This window comes from Misgurnus anguillicaudatus, unplaced genomic scaffold (assembly GCF_027580225.2).
Source record: "Misgurnus anguillicaudatus unplaced genomic scaffold, ASM2758022v2 HiC_scaffold_32, whole genome shotgun sequence".
Classification (NCBI taxonomy): domain Eukaryota; kingdom Metazoa; phylum Chordata; class Actinopteri; order Cypriniformes; family Cobitidae; genus Misgurnus; species Misgurnus anguillicaudatus.
Window position 1 is genome coordinate 1,928,996 of NW_027395282.1, and position 23,004 is coordinate 1,951,999.

General features: G+C 35.1%; 2 protein-coding genes across 9 annotated transcripts in view; one reads left to right on the forward strand and one right to left on the reverse strand.

The window, feature by feature from the left end:
• The window catches only part of LOC129453570 (sodium- and chloride-dependent taurine transporter), a 28,496-nt gene extending 15,094 nt beyond the window's left edge, over positions 1–13,402 (forward strand). The window contains exons 7-15 of the mRNA XM_073865682.1: positions 100–234; positions 764–867; positions 984–1,108; positions 2,730–2,842; positions 4,231–4,368; positions 5,031–5,133; positions 8,735–8,835; positions 9,475–9,645; positions 9,724–13,402. Coding sequence (XP_073721783.1) covers positions 100–234; positions 764–867; positions 984–1,108; positions 2,730–2,842; positions 4,231–4,368; positions 5,031–5,133; positions 8,735–8,835; positions 9,475–9,645; positions 9,724–9,882 — 1,149 coding nt within the window. The 3' untranslated portion in view covers positions 9,883–13,402. The remainder of the gene's footprint in view (positions 1–99; positions 235–763; positions 868–983; positions 1,109–2,729; positions 2,843–4,230; positions 4,369–5,030; positions 5,134–8,734; positions 8,836–9,474; positions 9,646–9,723) is intronic.
• An 8,238-nt stretch (positions 13,403–21,640) lies between these two features.
• Positions 21,641–23,004, reverse strand: part of LOC141348976 (glutamate receptor-interacting protein 2-like) — a 187,059-nt gene continuing 185,695 nt past the window's right edge. For 7 of the 8 annotated variants that reach the window (XM_073865571.1, XM_073865569.1, XM_073865567.1 and 4 more), the window contains exon 24: positions 21,642–22,823. In XM_073865571.1, coding sequence (XP_073721672.1) covers positions 22,626–22,823 — 198 coding nt within the window. In that variant the 3' untranslated portion in view covers positions 21,642–22,625. Of the gene's footprint in view, positions 22,824–23,004 lie in introns of all 8 variants that reach the window. The other variant, XM_073865566.1, reaches the window with a different exon arrangement.

Consider the following 23,004-nt stretch of genomic DNA (forward strand, 5'->3'; position numbering starts at 1 on the left):
CTATAAAACACCCCTGCATTAATTGCCAAATCACTAACTTTGCTTGCGTACTTTTATATACAGACTTTGAACTTGTGTCCTCCTGTTCTTTCTTCTTAGGTTGTTTATGTCACTGCAACATTCCCGTTTGTAATGTTAATCGTCTTATTGGTACGTGGTGTAACTCTTCCTGGGGCAGCCGAGGGCATCAAATTCTATCTGTACCCGAATGTGACTCGCCTGGGAGATCCAGAGGTAAGATCTCATGGGTACTGGCATATATTTTTTCAGAGGACTTTCTAATTAAGTGCAGGATTTAACCCCAATGGAGCAGTTTGCCGGACAAGGCTTACAGTATAGTAGTCCCAGACTAAAATGCATGAGCTTAAAATATATCAGGGTCACTGTTTTGCCTCTCAATATGCATACCAGTATTATTTCTTTCTAAGGTATGTTATGCAAAAATGACTTAAATGACCTAATATAACTAAGGCCTAGTTCTGGATTAACCTGAACCCTGTCTGGAAAACTGCCCCAATATGTACGAAACAGTTGACATGAATAAAATACTTGACAGCCTCAGTTAAAATCCAAACATGTCATAAAGTAGTAACAATTTATATTACTTCTTGATAGTGTATACAGATCTGAAGGACCTGCAAGAGTCAGAATGCACACAAATATTTGAGTTTGTCTCGCCAGTTAATCAACAAAACAACTTTGAATTAGCTAGAGTCTCCATTCATGTTGTCCATCAACAAGTGGTTTGTTGTCTCGTGTCTAGGTTTGGATTGATGCGGGGACGCAGATTTTTTTCTCCTACGCCATCTGTCTTGGTGCAATGACGTCACTGGGAAGCTACAACAAGTACAAATACAATTGCTACAGGTGGGTTTCATTGTCCCGGGGGGAGGGAGGTAGGCTTAGTCCAGTGAACAGGCAAAATGGGAACGTAGGGTTCCTCTGTGTTAATTAACAAACTCCATGACATATGTGTGATATAGGGACTGTTTGCTGCTTGGAGGCCTGAACAGCGCTACCAGTTTTGTGTCTGGCTTCGCAATATTTTCCGTCCTGGGCTTCATGGCACAAGAACAAGGGGTGGACATAGCCGATGTGGCAGAGTCAGGTACGAGGGTCAAGCAGCAGTGATGGTGGGCACTGCTGCTGCAAATATCATCAAAAGAGTGTAATCCTGTAGTTAAAAACCATCGGCAACAAAAACAAGTCGGGAGTAATGAAACGTCCAGGACTCGAAATTAGTTTTTTCGAAACCACTGATGTTCAGCAGCTAAGAATTAAATTTCGCCTTTTGGTCAGAAACGGAAATTTCTTGGATTCGTTCTTGGAGCCACTGGGAAAATTAAGCCCAAGTCAACTAATGCAAGACTTCAACTGTGGAATAACACAACTTTACGTTTAGAATTAAGTGCTGTTGAAGCTGGTTTCCATAGGCTGAGCCAAATCGAGGAGCATCTTGTGCCAACATCATGATAAAGGCAAATTACAGATCTGAACTCATCTGAATCCTGATCTGTTTCCAACATGCCTTTTGGAGATTTTGGCTTTAATTTGGCAATTCGGTGCCAAGTCGGTTCCTTCTTCTACCATGATAACTATGTTAAATAATTCTCAAGATGGCTCTTCTGATTTTAAGGTGTAGAGTTGTTTTATGTTCTCTTGTGGTACACGGTTATGTTCAGTAGCAAGCAGAGTTGCTTGATTTCAAAGGTGTAGTTGTCGATACTGTTCGTACTTTGGCTATCCTCAGTGGAGACTCTGTTTCAAGTATGTCTGGCTCAAATGAAGTGCACACAACATACATCTTTATCACTATGTTTATACACCCAAATCTAAGCTGTACTTGAACTTCCTTGCAGATCAGCACAATTGTGTTTGCACACAGCTTTTACAGGGAATTCTGAACAGGCATCCTTTGTATGATTCGAATGGATTCATTTCCAAATATAAGTTAAAAGAAGCTTGTTGGAAAGAGGAATATCTCATTCTGGAGTTGTAGGGAGGGAAGTTGTGGATGCAGAAACCTGACTCTGCGGAAAACGCGTTTTATTGTAATTGAACATTGATGCTGTGCTACATCAAGCTTTGTATTGTTCTTTGGATACTTTTTATCATTTGAAGAGTTCAGATGCAAAAGGCGCTAAATGCCATCTGTGTCAAAACTGAGATGATGGTTGTACCAAAATGCTCTCGACACGTACTATACGTTCATCAAAGATTTTCATGTCAAATCCACTTAATCCCGTGCCATTCAGAAATACCGCATTTTTAAGGCAGAATCTATTAAGAGTCTGATTTTTATCATGCTAATTGACAAGAAATCATGCCAAACCCACTTAGCAGGTTTTGCATCTGTACTCTTCATACGTATATACATTGTGCTGTTTGTGTGTTATATCCTTTTTGAATTCCACAATTCCATCTTGCAGTAATGTAAGCAAGAGAAGGTGCTTGTATTGTGTTCTAGATATTGAAAAGTCAGAACAGCTAACATCACGAGGCTAGTTTTTCAATAGAATGCGATGAAACAGTCTTTGGACCTACGATGAGCTATCGCAGAAATTTTGCCTGGCTTGTTCGCTTTGTCATGTAGATAGTTGCTCCATTTTTCTTTCATGTCTCCTTTTGGTCTGTGCCGACGACAGAAGCGCACCACAGAGGCATAGATCAAAGTGTGCAAATGGCTAGCCTTGCTAATCGTACATTCCCCCCTGTTCTCTACCCAACAGGTCCTGGCTTAGCCTTCATTGCCTACCCTAAAGCTGTGACCATGATGCCACTGCCTACTTTTTGGGCTGTTCTTTTCTTCATCATGCTTCTGCTGTTGGGCCTCGACAGTCAGGTGAGTGTCTAAAGAAAAACTGCTATGCTAAGCAGATGGAGTGCCCCTAATTTATACAATGGTAATTCTATATAAGTCATTTTATTCTTTGAATCTGTACAAACCCCATGACCTTTAAGTCATTTTACATGATTATCTAGCATATTTAGCATTTGGTTCTTAGTTTTTTGGTGAAATATGTGAGCAACCATTTTTAAAACAGTATAGTCTATAGCAGGGATGGACAACTTCGGTCCTGGATGGCCACTGTCCTACATTTGGTTTTTAGTTTTTGGTGAAATATGTGAGTAACCATTTTTAAAACAGCATAGTCTATAACAGGGATGGACAACTTCGGTCCTGGATGGCCACTGTCCTACATTTGGTTTTTTAGTTTTTGGTGAAATATGTGAGCAACCATTTTTAAAACAGCATAGTCTATAGCAGGGATGGGGCAACTTCAGTCCTGGATGGCCACTGTCCTACATTTGGTTTTTAGTTTTTGGTGTAATATGTGAGCAACCATTTTTAAAACAGTATAGTCTATAGCAGGGATGGACAACTTCGGTCCTGGATAGCCACTGTCCTACATTTGGTTTTTAGTTTTTGGTGAAATATGTGAGCAACCATTTTTAAACAGCATAGTCTATAGCAGGGATGGGGCAACTTCGGTCCTGGATGGCCACTGTCCTACATTTGGTTTTTAGTTTTTGGTGAAATATGTGAGCAACCATTTTTAAAACAGTATAGTCTATAGCAGGGATGGGCAACTTCGGTCCTGGAGGGCCACTGTCCTACATTTGGTTTTTAGTTTTTGGTGAAATATGTGAGCAACCATTTTTAAAACAGTATAGTCTATAGCAGGGATGGGCAACTTCGGTCCTGGAGGGCCACTGTCCTACAGAGTTTAGCTTCAACCCTAATGAAACACACCTGAACAAGCTAATCGAGGTCTTCAGGATTACTAAAAAGTTACAGGCAGGTGATTTTTTCAGGGTTGGAGCTAAACTCTGTAGGACAGTGGCCCTCCAGGACCGTAGTTGCCCATCCCTGGTCTATAGTAACAGTAAGAAAAAACATTGGCAGTTGGAGTCCTGTACTATCACATTTCTCATGCCCAGTGAAATCAAACACTGTGCTAAATCTGGCTCCACAAACGTTGAGGGAGTCCACCGTACCACAGCGTGGTGCTTTACAATAATATGTTTATCTAAATACATTACAGTACTGTATGATCTCTTTACACCTCAGTTCATTTCACAACTAGGTAAACCATGATTTGTTACTTGCTATTGCTGGTCATTGTCAGGGGGTTCGGAGGGAGGTGACATTCTGATCTTGAAGAGCAATTGCAAAGATTAATATTTTTGGCCTGTCGTCTCTGACTCAGTTTTTTTTTCTTCTCCCAGTTTGTTGAAGTGGAAGGGCAGATCACATCCTTGGTGGATCTGTATCCATCCTTCCTACGGAAGGGTTATCGGCGTGAAATTTTCATTGCTATTATCTGCTTTGTGAGCTTCCTGTTGGGATTAACCATGGTTACCAAAGTAAGTGCAATAGTTAAACACTTTGCATTCATAACCGGAAGTGGACAGCGAATTATTTCCACCTTTAGTCATAACCATACTAATTCTAGTCTCTACCACTTATCAACGCACTAGCTAGCATATCCTGGCTAAATGGAGAGTGTACTGTATCCAATACCGCTTAGTTAATGCCGCCACCATATGTTTTCCTTTTGAGATTTTAGCAACATTGTTATTTGATCTTGTATGGCCAGATCAACAGCCTCAGCTCTCTCCCATAAGCAAAAGCTTTCCACTCCCAGTACCTTATCTCCCCAACTTCCATGTCTTTTTATGGATGTCCTGATCTGCTTACAACAGTGACAATTCCACAGAGGAATCTCATTGCTATACTAGGAGTCAAGTCCTGGTCTGACAATGCACCTAAGATTCCTCTGGCCCTTGTCAATGATTGCTAAGCCCACGTAGCTGCGATAAACCAGGAATGCTATTTTGTGGTTCGAGACACACGGCGTCCCTATTTTCCGTGACACAGTCTCCCCTGAACGCATTGTGCAAGAAACAATTTTGGCAAAGAAAGAAAGGCAACTGTTGATCACATCAGACCTATTGTCCTGTCAGTCTTTTTATAGTATTAGCTTGTACAATATTGCATTGACTTTTATTGTTTTCTTTTTTTCCAGGGTGGCATGTATGTGTTTCAACTCTTTGACTACTATGCAGCCAGTGGCGTGTGCCTTTTATGGGTTGCATTCTTTGAATGTATTGCCGTAGCTTGGGTTTACGGTAAGCACAACAACAAGTGCACAGAAAATGTCAAGTTTATGGGGTGGGACAGGGATTAGCTGAAACCAGGACTAGGCCTTAGTTTAATTAGGCTAGTTTTAACAAACATGCCTTAGTAAAAACATTTATTTGTGTGCATTTTGAGGCAAAACAGACTACTGATGTATTTCAAGATATGTCAGTGCAAGTTTGTAGTAGTGCAGTAGTTTGGACAACTCTTACATTTATTTTAGTTTAGGAGTAGTCTAATTCCTGTCCGGGAAACCGCCCCTATATGTTTATTATTACATACTAGTGTACTTTCTATGAACATGGACATGTTAGGGGCCTATTGTATTATTTATAGCGATACAAATTTACAATCTAAGAGGTTCTTTGAAGGAAAAAAACTACTGTATGAATGTTAAATTATTACGTAACCTAAGATTAGCATAGAATGAAAAGTAGCTGATTTTCACGTTAACAAAGGACCAGGCCAAACAAACATACACAAAATGGTTTCAGTCAGCCCTCCAAACAGCATCCGACATGTAAAATTATGTAACAATAGGGCTACACAAGTATTCGGAATTACAAATAATTACATAATCGCCAAAAACCTCAATTATAGCTGTCCATTTGTGCTCATTTCTGTGAAAGATTTTAAAACTGAGTTGATGTGTCCTTTAGCCATTCTTACTCCCATAATTATTTGTTATTTACATTATATGATTTAGTTTTAAATGTTTCGAATTTACCATGCAGCTGCTTCACAGAAAGTTATAAAACATTTCAAAACTTCAATGTAAAATCTATTATAATCACAACTATAATAAAAAGGTGAATAATCTGCAATTATGATTTTTGTCATAACCGTGCAGCCCTATGTAAAATATTCAATTAAAATAAAGCAAATAATCGAATTTTTATTTAAATTTTTCATGTTAGCTACATTTGTCAAGCTCAACCATTTTATCCTGCTAGTTATCAAAAACAGTCCAACAAATATTTATCTTTTATTTAAATTGATCAAGAACTATAAAAAGAAAAAAATATATATACGTTAGATCTGCAACATTGTAATTTACCAACTCATTTGTGTGAGGATTTAAATGTTTGCTTAATGGTAAACGTTAAGCACTTCTATTCATTGAATTGCTAAATAGCAAATATTTAATGTACTTTTTGCATTGAGCTATAACCGTGTTCAGATAACAAATACAGAAGGTCTTTGTTCCCTACTGTCACGACCTTGATTTAAAAATCTAAATGAGCCGTAAATAGGTGGGTATAACCTGCATGCAGGTACAGTAGATTTAGTTTATACAATGACTTTCTTTATGATGTGGAACTGGGTACACAATACAAACAAATTTTGTAGACAGTACAATCTAGCACGTCACATGAGAAAAGGTTTAGTATATTTCACCTTTAATGCCACACCCATTGATATTGCTCAAATTTATTTTTTTACCTTTTCCTAAGGTCCAGTCCAGCAAGTTATGTTTCACTGCATATCTTTGATTCATATTTACACTTAATTTATTACACTAAATTTAAATAATCCCAGAGATAGTAAAGTAGTTTTTACTTACTACTCAAATACAAACTTTAACTCAACTTCTTAAATCATTCCCCGCCAGCCATTTTTTGAAAAGTTGCCCGCCAGCATCCTATCCATATTTTTTCTCTGCATATAAACTCTTAAATATGGGTATTTTTTTTAAGCAAAAGCTGAAATAATTGCATTTTTGTGAAGGAATTTTGTTCGGGATAAGATTCAGAATGATTATCAAAACATACACAGAGTTTAAAATTAGTAAATTTAGTAAATAACATTTTGGCTTCATTTTGTTCATAAATTGGGTAAGTGGATAATGCGGTATTGCAGATTAACATAAAAATTTAATAGGAACACGTTTTTTATGCAAATGTTTTCTCTTAGTTGACGAGATAACTCGTCAATGGCAGGGAATGAGTTAATTCGATGCATAATATTGCTTTCTAATATTATGTATAATATTTTTAATTTATATTATGCTTAATATTATTACTAGTTTATACCATACATATGTTTAATACTAAAGTACTTTAAATATTTGAGTAGGCCTACTACTGAAATGTAGTGGTATAAAAAGTATGATACTATGCTTCAAAATGTAGTGAAGTAAAAACGCAGACTGATAAAGTACATATTCTTGAAAAATTTACTTGATTGAAGTAAAAAATCCGAACTGCTTTACACATTTAAACAATTTTGTAAACTTAAAAATTGCCCCCATCATTTTCTCCAAATGTTCTGCTAATTTCGTTGCACTGACAGTAAAATCTTGCAAAAATAAAATCATTGTATTATCATCATTTGAAATACTTATTAATACTTATTGTGTGCTTATATAATACATTTTAGATTTACCTGACACTTAACATCAAATAACAGTAGGAACTTTGGTTTGATCTGATGCTTTTCCGAACTGGGAGAGAATAAGCTGCTTAATGCCAATAATCATACAATAGTTTTTTTTTTACCAAAGCCAGCCAACCATCAACATAAAAACATCTGATAAACATCATGGGGTGGTTTCCCAGACAGAGATTAGACTAGTCCTAGACTAAAATAAATGTAAGAGCTGTCCAAACTTGCACTGCCATATCTTAAAATACATTAGTAGGGGAGAGCGGTTGCGAAAGTACCATTTTCAGAAAAACTTAAATTATAAAGATAATGTTATAGACAGAGATATATTTTTGCCGTGGTCAATAACTCACAAGTGTGGTCTATCAATACCAGTATAATTTCACTTTAAACATAAATAGTGAATTGTTACTTTCGACCCCACCTGCAGGGACGAAAGTAACACAATAAAACAAGATAGATTTTTGTGTTACACGTGTTTTTATTAAATATACATGACTATGACTTCGTTAATATGTAACTGCAAACATATTTTGTCATTTATCTTTGCAAAAACTTGAATTGTTGCGAATAAAAATATTTTTAAACAGTATGAACACTATAAAATAAAATGTAATCAAATAAAAATATTATACATTTTCAACATCATGCAACAGTATTAGCAGCGGTGTTACTTTCAACCTGACAGGAACTCCTGACATTTAATCCCGATGTACTTTTATTTTGAAAAACTCAAAGTGTTAGAGCACTAAATAACCTGTAGATTGATCAGTATTTTAACACATGAAATCAGAAACACAACGTCTTATAAGAACAAAATTTTCGCTTTAGGAATTTACTATAATACAGCTTTCTGGACCTACACGCGCAAAGCGGTGAGGAAATATTGCGATGTTTGTCAGGTCTGTCAAGGGTTTGTGTGCGTAAGATGCTGTCGTAGTTTGGGATGCAAATGTTATCAGAGCTCGGAGAAAATCGCTTTGTTAGTTTTGTCCCGCGTTACTTTTGCCCCTGTTCTCCCCTACCCTTTGCTTTGCCTCAAAATGTAAACTAGTTTCCTAATTAAACTAAGGCCTAATCCCGGTTTAAGCTAATCCCTGTCTGGGAAACCACCCCAAAATGAGTCCATGTGCTGTGTATGTTTATGTAAAAGTGCCTTTAAACACTTTTAAGCCAGAGACAGTAACATAGCTGCCCTCCTCACAGGCGCGGATAATTTCTATGATGCGATTGAAGAGATGATTGGTTACAGACCAAATCCCTGGATGAAGTGGAGTTGGACTGTGGTCACACCTTTTCTGTGTGTGGTAAGTCTCCTAAAGAGGTATAAATAAAAGCTATAGTACATTAAATTACTCCAACCTTTACAATATGTCATTACACTACATTGGAGATCCTATCAAATTCATTTGAGGGAGTGTGAATTACTCCCATCCCCCAAAAGCCGCTTTTCCGATTTGGATTTGCTGCAAAAATCCGACTCCCATCACGTTGTTAGAGAAGACTAAACACAAGAAGACTTTTGGAAATCTTTCCCTATGTATACCCATTTTTGTGCCACAGATAAATCTATTTAGAAAGTTGCCGGACTCCAAGTATAAACTTAAGCATGAAGATATTTCTGTAGTTTGCTCATCTTTTATAAGATTTAGATACATTAATGTTGTTTGTGTATTGTGCTGAAACCTCTGGATCAGTGGTCTCCAACATGGTGCCCATGGGTTGCCCGCACAGAGTCTGTGAGGTGCCCGCCAAAGCACAGTCTATTCTCAATTGTAACATTTATTTATTACATATTTTTATATTCGTTTGGCATCTTTTATGTATGTAAAGCATATCAACAAGTAAAATAAATAAAAAAAAGTTTTGAGTAGATAAATAGGTTGGAGACCCCTGCTCTGGATTAAGGTACACATTTGTGACCTCTAGTCTGTTTTATGCCCCAGGGATGTTTTGTCTTCTCATTGGTCAAGTATACGCCCCTGAGGTACAACAAAATGTACGAGTACCCTGATTGGTCCATTGGAGTTGGCTGGAGCCTCGCGCTCGCTTCCATGATCTGCATACCAATGGTGGTCGTGATCAAAATTATTCAGTCAGACGGACCTCTCATTGAAGTGAGTTAATGGCTGTTTATTTACAGTAAATTCAAGCTGATGACTGAGCTTATAACAACAATATGCATTTTCCTCCAGAGGATCAAAGCTGTTGCAGCACCCGTGCGTGGAGGGGCGAGTTCTTGCCCCAAAGACCACCGACCCAAAAACAACGAGCTGGTGCAGCCTTTGGATCCCAACTGGAATGGAAGCTTGACGAAGCCCCCCACACACACCGTCGTAGAAACTATGATGTGAACGCTCTCTGTGAGAGGATATAACATGACCTGCTTTTCCATGATATATATATATATATACAGTATATATATGTATACATATATTATAAAGTATATAATCTGTACTTTTTAACATAGTCGTAGGACCAGGTTTACATTGCTACGCATCTGCACTAGTTTTTGTTTTTGTTTTTTTACAAAGTAAGAGAATTTTTCCTGTCTGTATTTTTAAGATTTTTATCATAATACTATTATATTAATATTATTGTCGCTGTTATTAGAGAGAGAACCGATCACGTACAACAGTATCCGTAAAGTAGAACCACAACTGTTCTATTTTTGTATCTTGTACATATTTGAATTAGTTGAATTGTGGGAAATAACACAAAAGGGCTTCGTAAACCGGTGAACGCAAGTAAACATAAATGGTTTTATTGGTGTACACAGCAAAAAAAAAAAATTATATCCTCCCTTGTAAAATGTTCAATATCGGGGAGATTTCTTCAAATAGTAATGTTAGTTTTCACGTGTCACTGTAGATCTTTAATGTTAAGAAGCTAAGTGTGTCCCGACAAACTGTTTAAACTTGAGATTGTACTAACACAAAGGACACTAAGTTTTGGTGCACTTTTAAAGTACATAAAGTCTAACCGTTTTGGATGCGTTTGTTTCCGAAGTCACTCACATGTGAGGTCGGAAATGCACGTCACACTAATTCTAGGCAACGTCTCTATCCCCATAACACTTTCATGAGATGTTTAGCATTCAGGATTAGTAGATACTATAGGAGATGAGAGCTTGCCTGCTATTGCAACTACCATTCGGATCCCAGCATTGATGTGAAGGAAATTTCCCACTAAGCAATTTTGCGTTTAATGGCCGTCCAAACACAGCATAAACGTCTAGGCTAAAACAAAGCAAAATTCTAACCATAGCCTAAAAATAAATGACATGCAATAAATAAATAAATGAAAACAAACACCTTGTAATCACTGATAACTTTGCCAATCCAAGTTTATTTGGACTAGAAGTGGATTACTCATAGCTGTACTAAATCGGGTCTTTGGTAACCAAGAAATGACGGCTACTGCTCGCTGGGATGGCCCTGATTTACTAAAAGTTTGCATGCAAAATCATGTGGTTAATTACCGAAAATACGTTAAAGGTGGTGGTGGAGGTGGTACCTTCTGTATGCCACATTTTCCATACCCGTCCCGCACATACTGGGAATTGAGAAATGCACGTACACTGTTAAAATTAAAAGTCGGATCAACTTAAAAAAAAAATGATTTCAATAAGGAACATCTAAAATATATATTTTTTCAATTTAAACATTTTCAACTTAAATTTTCACTTTTTTAGGTGTTACCAACTCAAATCATTTTTAAAAGTTTACACCTTAACGTGATAGAATGTACGTTAATAAAACATAATTTTTTACGTTTTACGAATTGAAGTAAGTTTTTTTAACACTAAAACTCCCACCCCAGGGGTCGTTGGATACCTAAATCCGCCAGCGGTAAAATTCACCCATATACATAAATACTGTGTATTATACCACTGTATTCACAAAGTAATGTGTAAAGTCATGAACTTATTATTTTTAGTCATCAACTATGTTTTGGTCCTGTTGTCTTATCACTATATCAGCTAGACTTATCACTTTTTTTTAACGGTGAATATAGGCTAAATTGCGATGTTAATGAGAGTAAGAAGGAAATAAATAGATATTTGGGTGACGTAGTTATAATAACATGTCATTACACACATATTTAAATACTAAAATACCCTAAAATAGACAATAGAGAGCAATAATAATTCACAAATTTAAGCACACAGTTTTACCTGTTTAATTATTAATTTTTTTAGTTATACTATTTATAATTTGAGTAAGACAACAATAATATAGATTATTAAATATAGCAGTGCAAAAATTACAAAGCGAATATAGGCGTATTAGGTAAATTTGACTCGGCTAGTGATTATAGGTGCAATATAAATGCCGCGATTTTAATCTGGTTTTATGTAAACAATTTTAAACAACATGAGATTGTAAATAATACAATTTTGGTACACTGTAAAAAATTGCGGTTAAAAAACGGCCAGATTCTACAAGAAAATGCTGTTTTTCAACAAAACAGTAAATTACTGTAGAAATTTACATCTTTGCATCGTTAACTCAAGGCCACCGGTTTCCAAAAATGAAATGATTTAGGTTCAATGGTATTAATACGGTAACTCACCGTAAAATATAGTGGAGTTGTTAATTTACGATAGTAGATTTGTAAATTAACAGTAAATTGCTGTCAACTTAGCTGCCAGTAGTTTACCGTTATACTACGGCATATTTTTTACAGTGTAAAAGTCAATGATTGGGAGACTTTATTGAAAATCTGTTATATACATTTAAATAACAGCCATGGATAAATTTTACTCTAGTGTTAAGTAGAGCAGCTTTCACTTTTTTCAGTGTACAATGTGTTAGATTGCAATAAAATTGTTTTGGGGGGTCTTAGTATATCAGGGTCATAATGTAGCTAAGCTATACAAAAGTACATTATCATTAGTCACCCTTTCACCTTTGTTAAAAATGCACACATTTTTATTTTGGGGATGTTGGAAGGTGAAAGTTGCCTCATTTTTAAAACCACGTAGATTCAGGGGAAGTAGATTTTGTTTCGTGTATCAACTCTAAGCAGTTTTTATTTCCAATCACATTTGCCTTTTGTATTAGAAGTCACTGTATTTGACTGTTATGTTCAATAATCACCAATAGATCTCATCTACAACTGTTAATCAAAAAAAGCTTGCTATGAATTATTATGTGCAATACTTTGTAGAACAATAAGCGTTGTTCCTTTCTTCACCCGTCTTGCAAAAAGTTGGTACTACTTGGAAGTGTGGAGTTTTGTATACCTTAAGGTTTATGCTAGAAATGATGAAAAGGGGCCAATATAAGCTACCGTTCACGGTATGCTTAACTAACACCAAAAAAACTCAATGCAGTTCTACTCACTGTGATTTATATTTTTTCAATTTTAAGTATAAAAAATGATGCGTAAATATAAGCATTACTGCCAATATATGGATTCAATTTATTATTTTTCTGACTTGGCCAAGTTGAACTCAAACTGCAGCCAATTGAAAAGGGAGATGGTACCGTTTGGAGTGTAAAAGAAAAAAAAAACAATTGTAAATGTTGAAAGAGGCACAATTTCTTAGCAATATAGAAATTAATGTCCAGTCTCAGGGTGCGTTCTTATGAACTCATCTTTGTTTTATTTGAAAGAGTCTTGATTTATTTCCCACTATTGTATGTGTCTTTAAACCCTTCCATTTTTAAGAACAGTTGGAGGACAGTGTTTGTAAATTAAAGAGAAAACCTTTATAAATATAATATGATTAGAAATGTTTTATTTTTTTATTTTTGAGGATATATGTAATTAAGTGAGTGTATCAATACAAATTTACAGTACCCGAAACGAGAAAAAAAAAAGAAAAAAACTTTATATATCTTAATAAACATTTATCTTTCAAAAACCCTTCTGAGTTTGGTGATCATTCAATGACTTCTATGCAATTTTTCTTCTACAAAGCAGGTTATTTGAACTTACACACTGCAAAAAAAATATTTTCAAGAAAAAAATTCTTAGTATTTTTGTCTTGTTTTCAGTAAAAATATCTAAAAATTCTTAAATTAAGATGCTTTTTCTTAATGAGCAAAACAACCCAAGAAAATAAGTCTAGTTTATTTATCAAATTTAGGTGATTTTGTGCATAAAACAAGCAAAAAAAAAAAAATCTGTCAATGGGGTAAGCAAAAAATCTTGAAAATTTTTCTTAAACACTGAATTCAAGAAAAAAATTCAAGAAAAATTTGCTTTCCCCATTGGCAGATTTTTTTTGCTTTTTTATCACTTAAATGTGATATTTTTGGTCTAAAAACTAGACTTATTTTCTTGGGTCGTTTTGCTCATCAAGAAAAAGCATCTTAATTTAAGAATTTATAGATATTTTTACAGAAAACAAGACAAAAATACTACGTTTTTTTCTTGAAAATCATTTTTTGCAGCGCAGGATAGGTCCTTGAGTTTTTCTAAGAAGTTAAATCATGGAGTTTTGCAATCAGCCAGACTTAAAGGTGCAGTGTGTAAATTTTAGCGAAGTCTAGTGGTGAGGTTGCGAATTGCAACCAATGGCTCAGTCCACTGCTCTTTCCTCGCTTTTGAAACGCATAGAGAAGCTACGGTAGCCACCACCAGACAAACATGTCATCTTGGGAGACAAATTAGTAAAAAAGTTTGTCCGTTAAGGGCTTCTGTAGAAACATGGCAGCACAAAATGGCGACTTCCATGTAAATGGACCCTCTGTGTATGTAGATAAAAAACATCTCATTCTAAGGTAATAAAAACATAACGGTTCATTGTTAAAAGGTCTTTATACACCCATGATAATATAATTTTGTATATTATTTGGCATTTCTGTCAAGAGATCCTTTTAAAAATTACGCACTGCACCTTTAACAGTAAAAATGTAAGGATTTTTATTACAGTTATATCTGGAAAAGGTCTGTTCAAAACAGGCAGTTAAATTACAATGTAATAAAAATGACACAACAAATCATATAATGGGATTCATTCTTATAGAGCACCTATTACATTCCTAAAAACAACGTTATTTTGTGTATTCGGTGTAAAACAATGTGTTTGCATTATTTATGGTTAAAAAAACACATTATTTCCACATAGTGTACATTTCTGTTGCTCATCTATGCAAAATTAACGCGTTATGCAGCAGGCAAAGCGCATCGTTCTGAAAGGTGTCCTCCGATTGGCCAGCTTACAAGTACGTTGTGATTGGCCTGAATACCTCTGACGTCAGCCAGAACTTAAGTGGTAAAGTTGATCAACTTGTTCATCTGCATCAGATTCGGCTCATATTGATATTGTAGGGTAGGTAAGACCATATTACAATATTGCATCGTGAGCTAATCTTCAAAACACAGTAAGGAGCGTCACATAAGGTTAAGTTTGAGTTCATCCCTCTAGACCAGTGGTTCTCAAACTGGGGTCCGGGGCCCCTAGGGGGGCCGCGAGATGGTGCCAGGGGGGGCCCAGTTTTATGACATTTTAAAAAAACATTAATTTATCATGAATTCTGTGTAATTAAACCTAAAAAATAATAAGCCAACTAACCAACAGCACTACTAGGTATAATTTAATATGTTTTGTTTAATTAAAGCATTACATTTTAGAACTGTTTTTGTCATAAATTTTCTTTTGGGGGGCCGCGAAAGAATGCACTGTACACAAGGGGGGCCGCACACTGAGAACCACTGCTCTAGACATTGAAGATTATCAGTGAACTTAAATTTAAATCTGTTCACACAAGACTTTTCTTTACCTGCTGTGTGTTTAGCTTGGCTTGGCGGTCTTAAATTCAAAGTGTAATCTCCCTCCACATAAATACTTCATTGTTGGCTGCTCATAATAAAAATAAATGCAACGGATGAATGGAAAGAAACTCCATTCATGATACTTTAGGGCCAGCTTGTTCTTAACAGATCATCAGAAATTAGCTCAAGACACAACAACGGATCCCTTTAGGCTTTTTAGATGATATCAGTTGAATACGTTTTCATCTCATGACTCTGATCATTGCCCTAGAAAATGTCTTGTTTTCATCTGTTACAGGATTAGTATTCTGTGACAATCCTGTTAAAATGCACGTCAACACCCACAAAACTCCCTCCCAAACTCGATGACGCACTCGACAAACTATATTTGGTAAAAATGTGTCCGAAAGCAAGAAGCAAATATTATCTCTTATATTTTTGCAGACAACCCATACATGCTGTTTCATGTACATTTTTGTGATTACTGAATTGTATACTGTGGAAGTATATACTGTAGGCCTACAGATTGTATATTTACACAACACGATTTAGTAATCAATTTAAGTTAGAAAGTCTTTATACATGATGCTGTATAGAAGCTCACAGATTTAATGGATGTGGCTTAAAGAGGTAACCATAGCAATGGCTTGAGTGCTTTCTGTTGGGTCCAGTATCAGATACAGACAAATGATGCATACAAAACTTTTTTTCTTAAAAAATAAATGGTATGTTGTCTAAACCAATATTTGGGTCAAATATGGGCAAACCCAACAGCAGGGGTTGTTTCAACCCAAATGCTGGGTTCATTCAACAAAACAGTTGGTTGTGTCCATTTTTGACCCATTATTTTTTTGTGTTAAAACTATTATAAATAAGGATCAAATCTTGAATGTTTAAAAACAAAACTGTGCTTTTTTGTGTCATACAGCTCAATTCAGATTTTAAAATAGCCCTGGTGTTGAAAAGCATCATAAGAGAGGTACATTATAAATAATTTCCAATGTAAAATGTTTTGGCAACCCCTCCAGCAGAACGAAGCAATCAGATCATTCATTGAAAGTAAGGGCCTATTGTTGAGTTAGATCCTAAAGGACACACTGTAATAACAGAAGCTACCTCTGCACTACTTGGACATCATGCAAGGAAACACTAATGTAAAATTGAACATCTGCAGTATATGACAAGATGTGCTATTAAAAGTCTTTAGTTACTATGCCTAATTTACTAAGCTTAGAAACTAAAAAACATGACATTGGAATGCTATGAGCAATCTAGGGTTAGACCAGTGGTTCTCAAACTTCTTGGTGTGCGTCCCCCCCCCACACACCCGCTGGGTAGGATGCATCTCTGCGAACCCCCCTCCAAAAAAAATCATGACATAAAACAATCTCAAACTTAGAATTTGAATTACACAAAACAGCTACTGATGCATTGCAGTGCTGGTGGTTAGTGGACTTACTTACTGAGGTTTCATTACACAGAATTTATGATTAATGAATTTTTATAAAATGTTATAAAACCCAGTTTGAAAACCACTGGGTTAGATGCTTTGTAAGGACACGGTGTTGATCCAACATATTGTGATCCCATTAGATGTAACTGGGTCATTGCTACATGGGTCTATGTTTAGCAACCTTAAAAGCCCTGATAATTTTAAATATTTGACTTTCAATTCAAGGCTAAAGACCTTTGTGCATACACATTTTGTTTCAAATGTGTCAATTTTTAAGGTCTTCAACCCATTTACAATAGGGCTGTCAGATGATTAATCGCGATTAATCGTATTCAATATATATATATGTGTATAATGTATATATAATGTATATTTATATATTTATATTATATACAAATATAAAATGTTTTCTTAAATCTATACATGTATGTGTGTATTTATATTAACATAATAATTACACACAATACAAACATAATATATTATGCAAACTCAAACATTTATTTTGTATGCAATTAATCGCAATTAATCTTTTGACAGCCCTAATTTATAACTAATTTTGTTCTCCTAATGTTTAATGAAGGTCCAGTGGGTCAATTTGTAAGAACATACTGCAAAACATGATTTTCAAGAAATAAAAACTTAGTGTTTTTGTCTTGTTTTCAGTAAAAATATCAAACAATTATTAAACAAAGATGCTTTTCCTTGATGAGCAAAACGACCCAAAAATCTGCAAATTTTTCTTGAATTTACTGTTTATTAAAATGTTCAAGATTTTTTTGCTTACCCCATTGGCAGTTATTTATTTTTTGCTTGTTTTATGCACAAAATCACTTAAATTTCATTTTTGGTCTAAATACTAGACTTATTTTCTTGGATCGTTTTGCTCATCAAGAAAAAGCGTCTTAATTTAAAAATTTGTAGATAATTTTTACTAAAAAACAAGATTAAAAGATTAAGAAAATTTTCTCTTGAAATTATTTTTTTGCAGCGCATAAATGAGTTTAACTATTTTATGTAAAGTGTGGAAATAAATTAAATCTGACTATGATATAAGAATTAATTTACAATTTTATATAAAGCCGCATTAGCAAACTTTAACATATGTCAGATTATATAACGCTATCTCATGCAAATTCGTACATATTTTACGAGGTAGCTATTTGTATGAATTTTGTACGACCACATTTGTGCCAACGATTTGATTTTGCCCCTGCAACGTTGTGGTTAGGGGTGGGGTTTCATTATTGTTTATTTTTTAAAAATCATATGTTTTTGTAAGATTCACTTCATATGAATTCATACGAATTAGCCAACTCATAAAATAGATTCTGGTAAGACCATGCTGGATTATAAAGGCATTAGTATGACACATTTTTAGTAAATTATATTGCAGTGAGACATTTTAAGTGTTTTCACGCCTCCTCAATAATGTTTCTCAAAACTTCACATTTTGTGTCAGCAAACGAACAACAAACACTAAAACATGACTCACATTTTAATCATTTATTGTGATATTTTTTAGAAAATGATATCATCAGCACATTCCTCTGTTGATGAGGAATGGGTTTAGACACCAAACCGGTCTAGGCAAACCAGAACAGGCTTATTCAGTTTATTTTCATCAGTTCTGTTTTCATTGTGCTTCAAATATGCTGTGGAAACAGCACGTTTAGAGTCCATATAAAAATACTATACAGAGAATAGAGCTTTCATATTACACATTCAAAAATACACATTAATATCAATGCATACATTAATCAGGAAAATGCATAGGGATGAACACATTTGGAGCTTTATAAAGCTTATATGTAAAATCCTTTGTAAAGCCTGTCCCTGGCCTTAATATTGCACGTATTAAAAAGACCTCCGTCGTGTTTCCTTACTGGAATAGTGTGAACAACATTTAAAACAGCAACACATTTTAATGTCTCTGAAACAAAATGAGAACAAGACAACTGTTGCTCTTTGAGAGTAGAAACAAATAAGAGTATGTACCAAAACAAGTCTTTACTGACTTTCGGCCTGCAGTACGGACACCTTCAGACAACGTGTGCTCTACTAAAATGCAGACTTGTTTATTTTTTTAAACAGCTTTGGTAGCCAGTTGTTAAAGTTACATAACAGAGACAGGAAGGTGTAGAAAAGAAAACTCGCAAGGGCCAAGAAGAGAGCCTTGGGGGACTCCTAATGCAACCGGCCTACACAGAGGCTCGGATTGTTTGATTGAGAATTTAACAACATCTAGAACAATGAGTGCTTTCTACTTCACTGCAGTTAGGTTTTGTATGTGGTATCTAAGTGAGGAAATAAATTCATGTAGTTCACAAATAACTATGGTTTGTGTTCTGGTGTGGACGGGAACACATTTAAGGACTAGCCTCAAAAATAGAATTTAAGCGTGGGAAGACTCAATCACATGAGAGAGGAACTCCTAAAAAGGAGGAAAATAAAATCTCTTGCTAACTTTGACAAACAACAGAACATAGCTGATTTTGGGGTTTCTATGGTAATAGGTGAACTGAGGAACTTGAAATCTATAAAAAGGCAAAGAAAGTTTTCATTAGCTAAACTCATTTTGGGTCACTTTGTAAGGATAAATAAACTAATGGCTTCAGCTGGATTAGTCACATAACTTGGACTGCAAAAGAATAAATGTTCGCTGACTTTGTGTGGGATAAAAATACAGTAAATACTGTACAGACAGTCTGTTAAAATTAGGGATTTTGTACGTCATCCACTTGAATCGCAGAATAAATTAGACATCTAAATACGTTTAATTAAACCAAATACCTAGCTGCCCTAAAATGTAAACTTTTTTGAGAGTGAACCATTAACAAACATACAAGATCAGACACACCTTTTAAAAAGTTCACAGCAATAGCTTGTTTTGAGAAAAAAAGATTTCTCAAATTGGTCTTTGGGCGTGGACTGATTGTTATACCAGCCAATAATCTCACAATCCAAACATAACAACATGAAAAACTAAATCTAGATATCCTTTATCAGGCTGCATCAGGATACATATTCATCCAGGATCCACCAATGACACTAGGTAAATATTTGTAACGCTAGGTAAATGTTTAGTTAAGGTTAATAGACTCTGGGATCTCGTGTCTAACGTGACGTGACCTTTGTAACAGCTGAGGACCTGGCAAGTACCAAACACCAATTAAAGATGCGATGGCTTTACAAGTGCTCTAAAGTGACACTGTGTCCGAAATAGCCCATAGCGGAAACATTTGTGATATTTGGCCAGCGGTGACCAATGACAGCTGGGTGACAGTCTATTGTGAGAGTGCACGTGGTGCCCTTGAGGTGCAGACATTTGTGAGGACTGGTGTGAATGCTACACTGTGTCAGCAGTTGGGTGTTAAAAGAAAAGTATGCAGGGAAGAATGCCGGGGTACCACAGTACTTACCCATAGTAAGCTTCCCATACAGGATACAGTATATGCGTTTATTGTGGTGCCGGTTTGAGGATGTGTGGAATGGAAAGGCATATTGAAAATGCGAGAAAAATAATTAACCAGCCAGCCTTTTTTTTGAAAAGTTTCACAAAATGCATTCCAGGAAAATTTATTCTAAAAATATATAAACATACAAATATATCAAATAAAAGAAAAGACCTTTCTGCTTCCAAACAAACAATAGACAAACAAATAAACAAACAAAAGCCAAAAAAGTTTCATCCTATATATTTTTTTTCTCTGCTTATAAACAAAAAATAGTTTGATTTTGGTGATTAAATATGGGTTATTTTTCTTTATTTTAGCAAAAAAAGACTGAAATAATTGCATTTTTGTGAAGGATTTTTGTTAGAGATCAGATTCAGAACGATGATCAAAACATACACAGAGTTTAAAATTAGTAAATATTTTTTTTTGCTTCAGTTTTTTTTATAAATTGGGTAAGTAATCGCGGTATTACAGATGAACACCGGTAACACTTTTTATGCAAACATTTCTCTTAATTGACGAGATAACTCGTCAATGGCGGGAAAAGCATTAAAAAAAGTGTCAACATTATAAGCATCACAACTTCTTGTTTGTTTCCCGGATCGGTCAAGTAGTTTTTTTTTTTTTACAAACATACCTTAAAAAAAAAAACGTTACAGGTGTGCATCTTTAGACAAGACAATAGCTGCGTTTACGAAGGATCGTATTGAACATTTAAACCGATTACAGTTGTCTATGTAAACACCTTAATCGCAATAAAAAGAGCCAAATCAATTAAAATCGAATCGGTTTGAGGGGGTGGTTTATACCTTTTGTAATCCGCTTAAAATGACATGTAAACACTTGATCGGATTGATAATTAACTATTTCCCCGCCATTGAAGAGTTATCTCGTCAATTAAGAGAAAAGTTTCTCTGATGACGCTTCCTGAAAAGTTTTTACGGTAATCTAAAATTTAGCTATTATCAACTAGGTGGCGCTCTTAACCAATTTATTAAAAAAACTGAAGCATCAACTCATTAAAAAACATAGAAAATTATGTGAATGTTTTGATCTTCGTTCTGAATCTGATCTCTAACAAAAGTCCTTTACAAAAATGCAATAATCTTGGCTTTTGGCTCAAAATTTGGTATTTTCGAAGAAACCTACCCATACTTAAGAGGTTATAAAACGAGAACAACTGAAGATAGGATTAACAGGATGTTTTTTGAAAGCAGGTGGTCTGTTTCGTTATTTGATATATTGTATGTTTAAATATTTAAAAAAGAAAAGTTTCTGAAAGGCATTTTGTAAAAATCACAAAAATTGCTGGCAGGCAACTTAAAAAAAATGCTGGAGGGGAATGAGTTTAAGCTAGGACAAAATAATAATAATAATAAGAATAAGAATAATATTAATAACAATCATAATAATAATAATAATAATAATAATATGAATATGAATATGAGTATGAATAATAATAAAGTAATTAATGTTAATAAAAAATTCTGAAAATATAATTAATAATGTTACTGCTTAAGAGTCTCAAATGTAAAGACATTTAAAAAATATTGCAAGATGATTTTAAATTATGCTGTAAATCATTCCGCTGTGGTTGTAAAATATGGGAACTACATTTCATGTGTTTAAAACAGGCTACTTCTCATATTTCAGACAAGATTTTCTCTAACATCTCTAATGCTTTTAAAAGTCATGGGACATCCTCATACCCTGATATAAAATAAGAAAGAGGAACTGTGTCGCATCACATGATGTTGACAAGAGACGCTGTGGTGATGTTATTGTCGGCGATATCAAACAGAACGTTTCTTTTTTTGGAGCAACAGGGGGTCAGCTTGTGCATTGTTGTTTGAAGTGTTTGTGTGTGTGAAATTTTCATTTGTTTGTTATAGTGTGCAAAAAAAAGTGGTAATTTGTCTGTTTATTGTAGTTGTATGTGTCTGAAGATATTCCTGCAGTGTCTCAAACAATATTATTAAAAACACAAAGAAATATAGGTTTCGGAAAAACAAGAATTCAGTCTGACGGAGGTCTACTCATAAAGCAGAATCCTTTTGTGTTTTGTAAACATTTGGGCACAGTTTGTATTGTCCTAAAAAAAAACAAGTAAATATTTAAAATTGAAAAAAGTTAAATAAAACCAAGACATCACTTACACAAAAATTGCTTACGGGAATGGGGAACAGCAGGATCTTTCTGTAAACATTTGGACGTAGAACAAATTAATTGAATTCGACGAGGCGAAGTCCTTATACAGTATGAATTGTATTAGTCCAAGTCTTTATTGTTTTGCTTCAGTTTGTTTTAAAAACTGGCTCAGATCCTTTCCAGTACTGTGCTAAAAAGTTGATTTTATTTTCATACTTTTATCTTTCAAATTCTGGATAATATTAAATTGAATCATGGCTCATTGTGATGGTCTTTTGCAATAAATGACCCAGTGTGGTTACGGTCTCAACGGTCACAGGTCCAGTGTGCTGGTCTGGTGCTCTCGGGAATGAACTACAGGAGTGAAGTGAGGATGGCAGTCATGGGACTGGGGGTCATCCGGCTGTGCTAATGGGTTTCGGCTAATAACAAGCTCAAGTTTGTCTCCGGCTTCTGTGATGAGGGGCACGGCTAAACAGCAGTCGAAATCTCGCGTCCGTACGTGGTTCACCTGGCGGAAAAGAAAGTGGGAGATCTGTAAAATTAACAGGAATTGACAGGTTTCCCAAAACAAGAGGGCTGGATTGTTAAATTGTATTTAAATAAAAGTTTTTTTGTTTCATTAACTTACAACTATCAACATTTTAAAAGCTTACATTGTTTGTTTGGTTTATGCAATGTGCTGTACATTT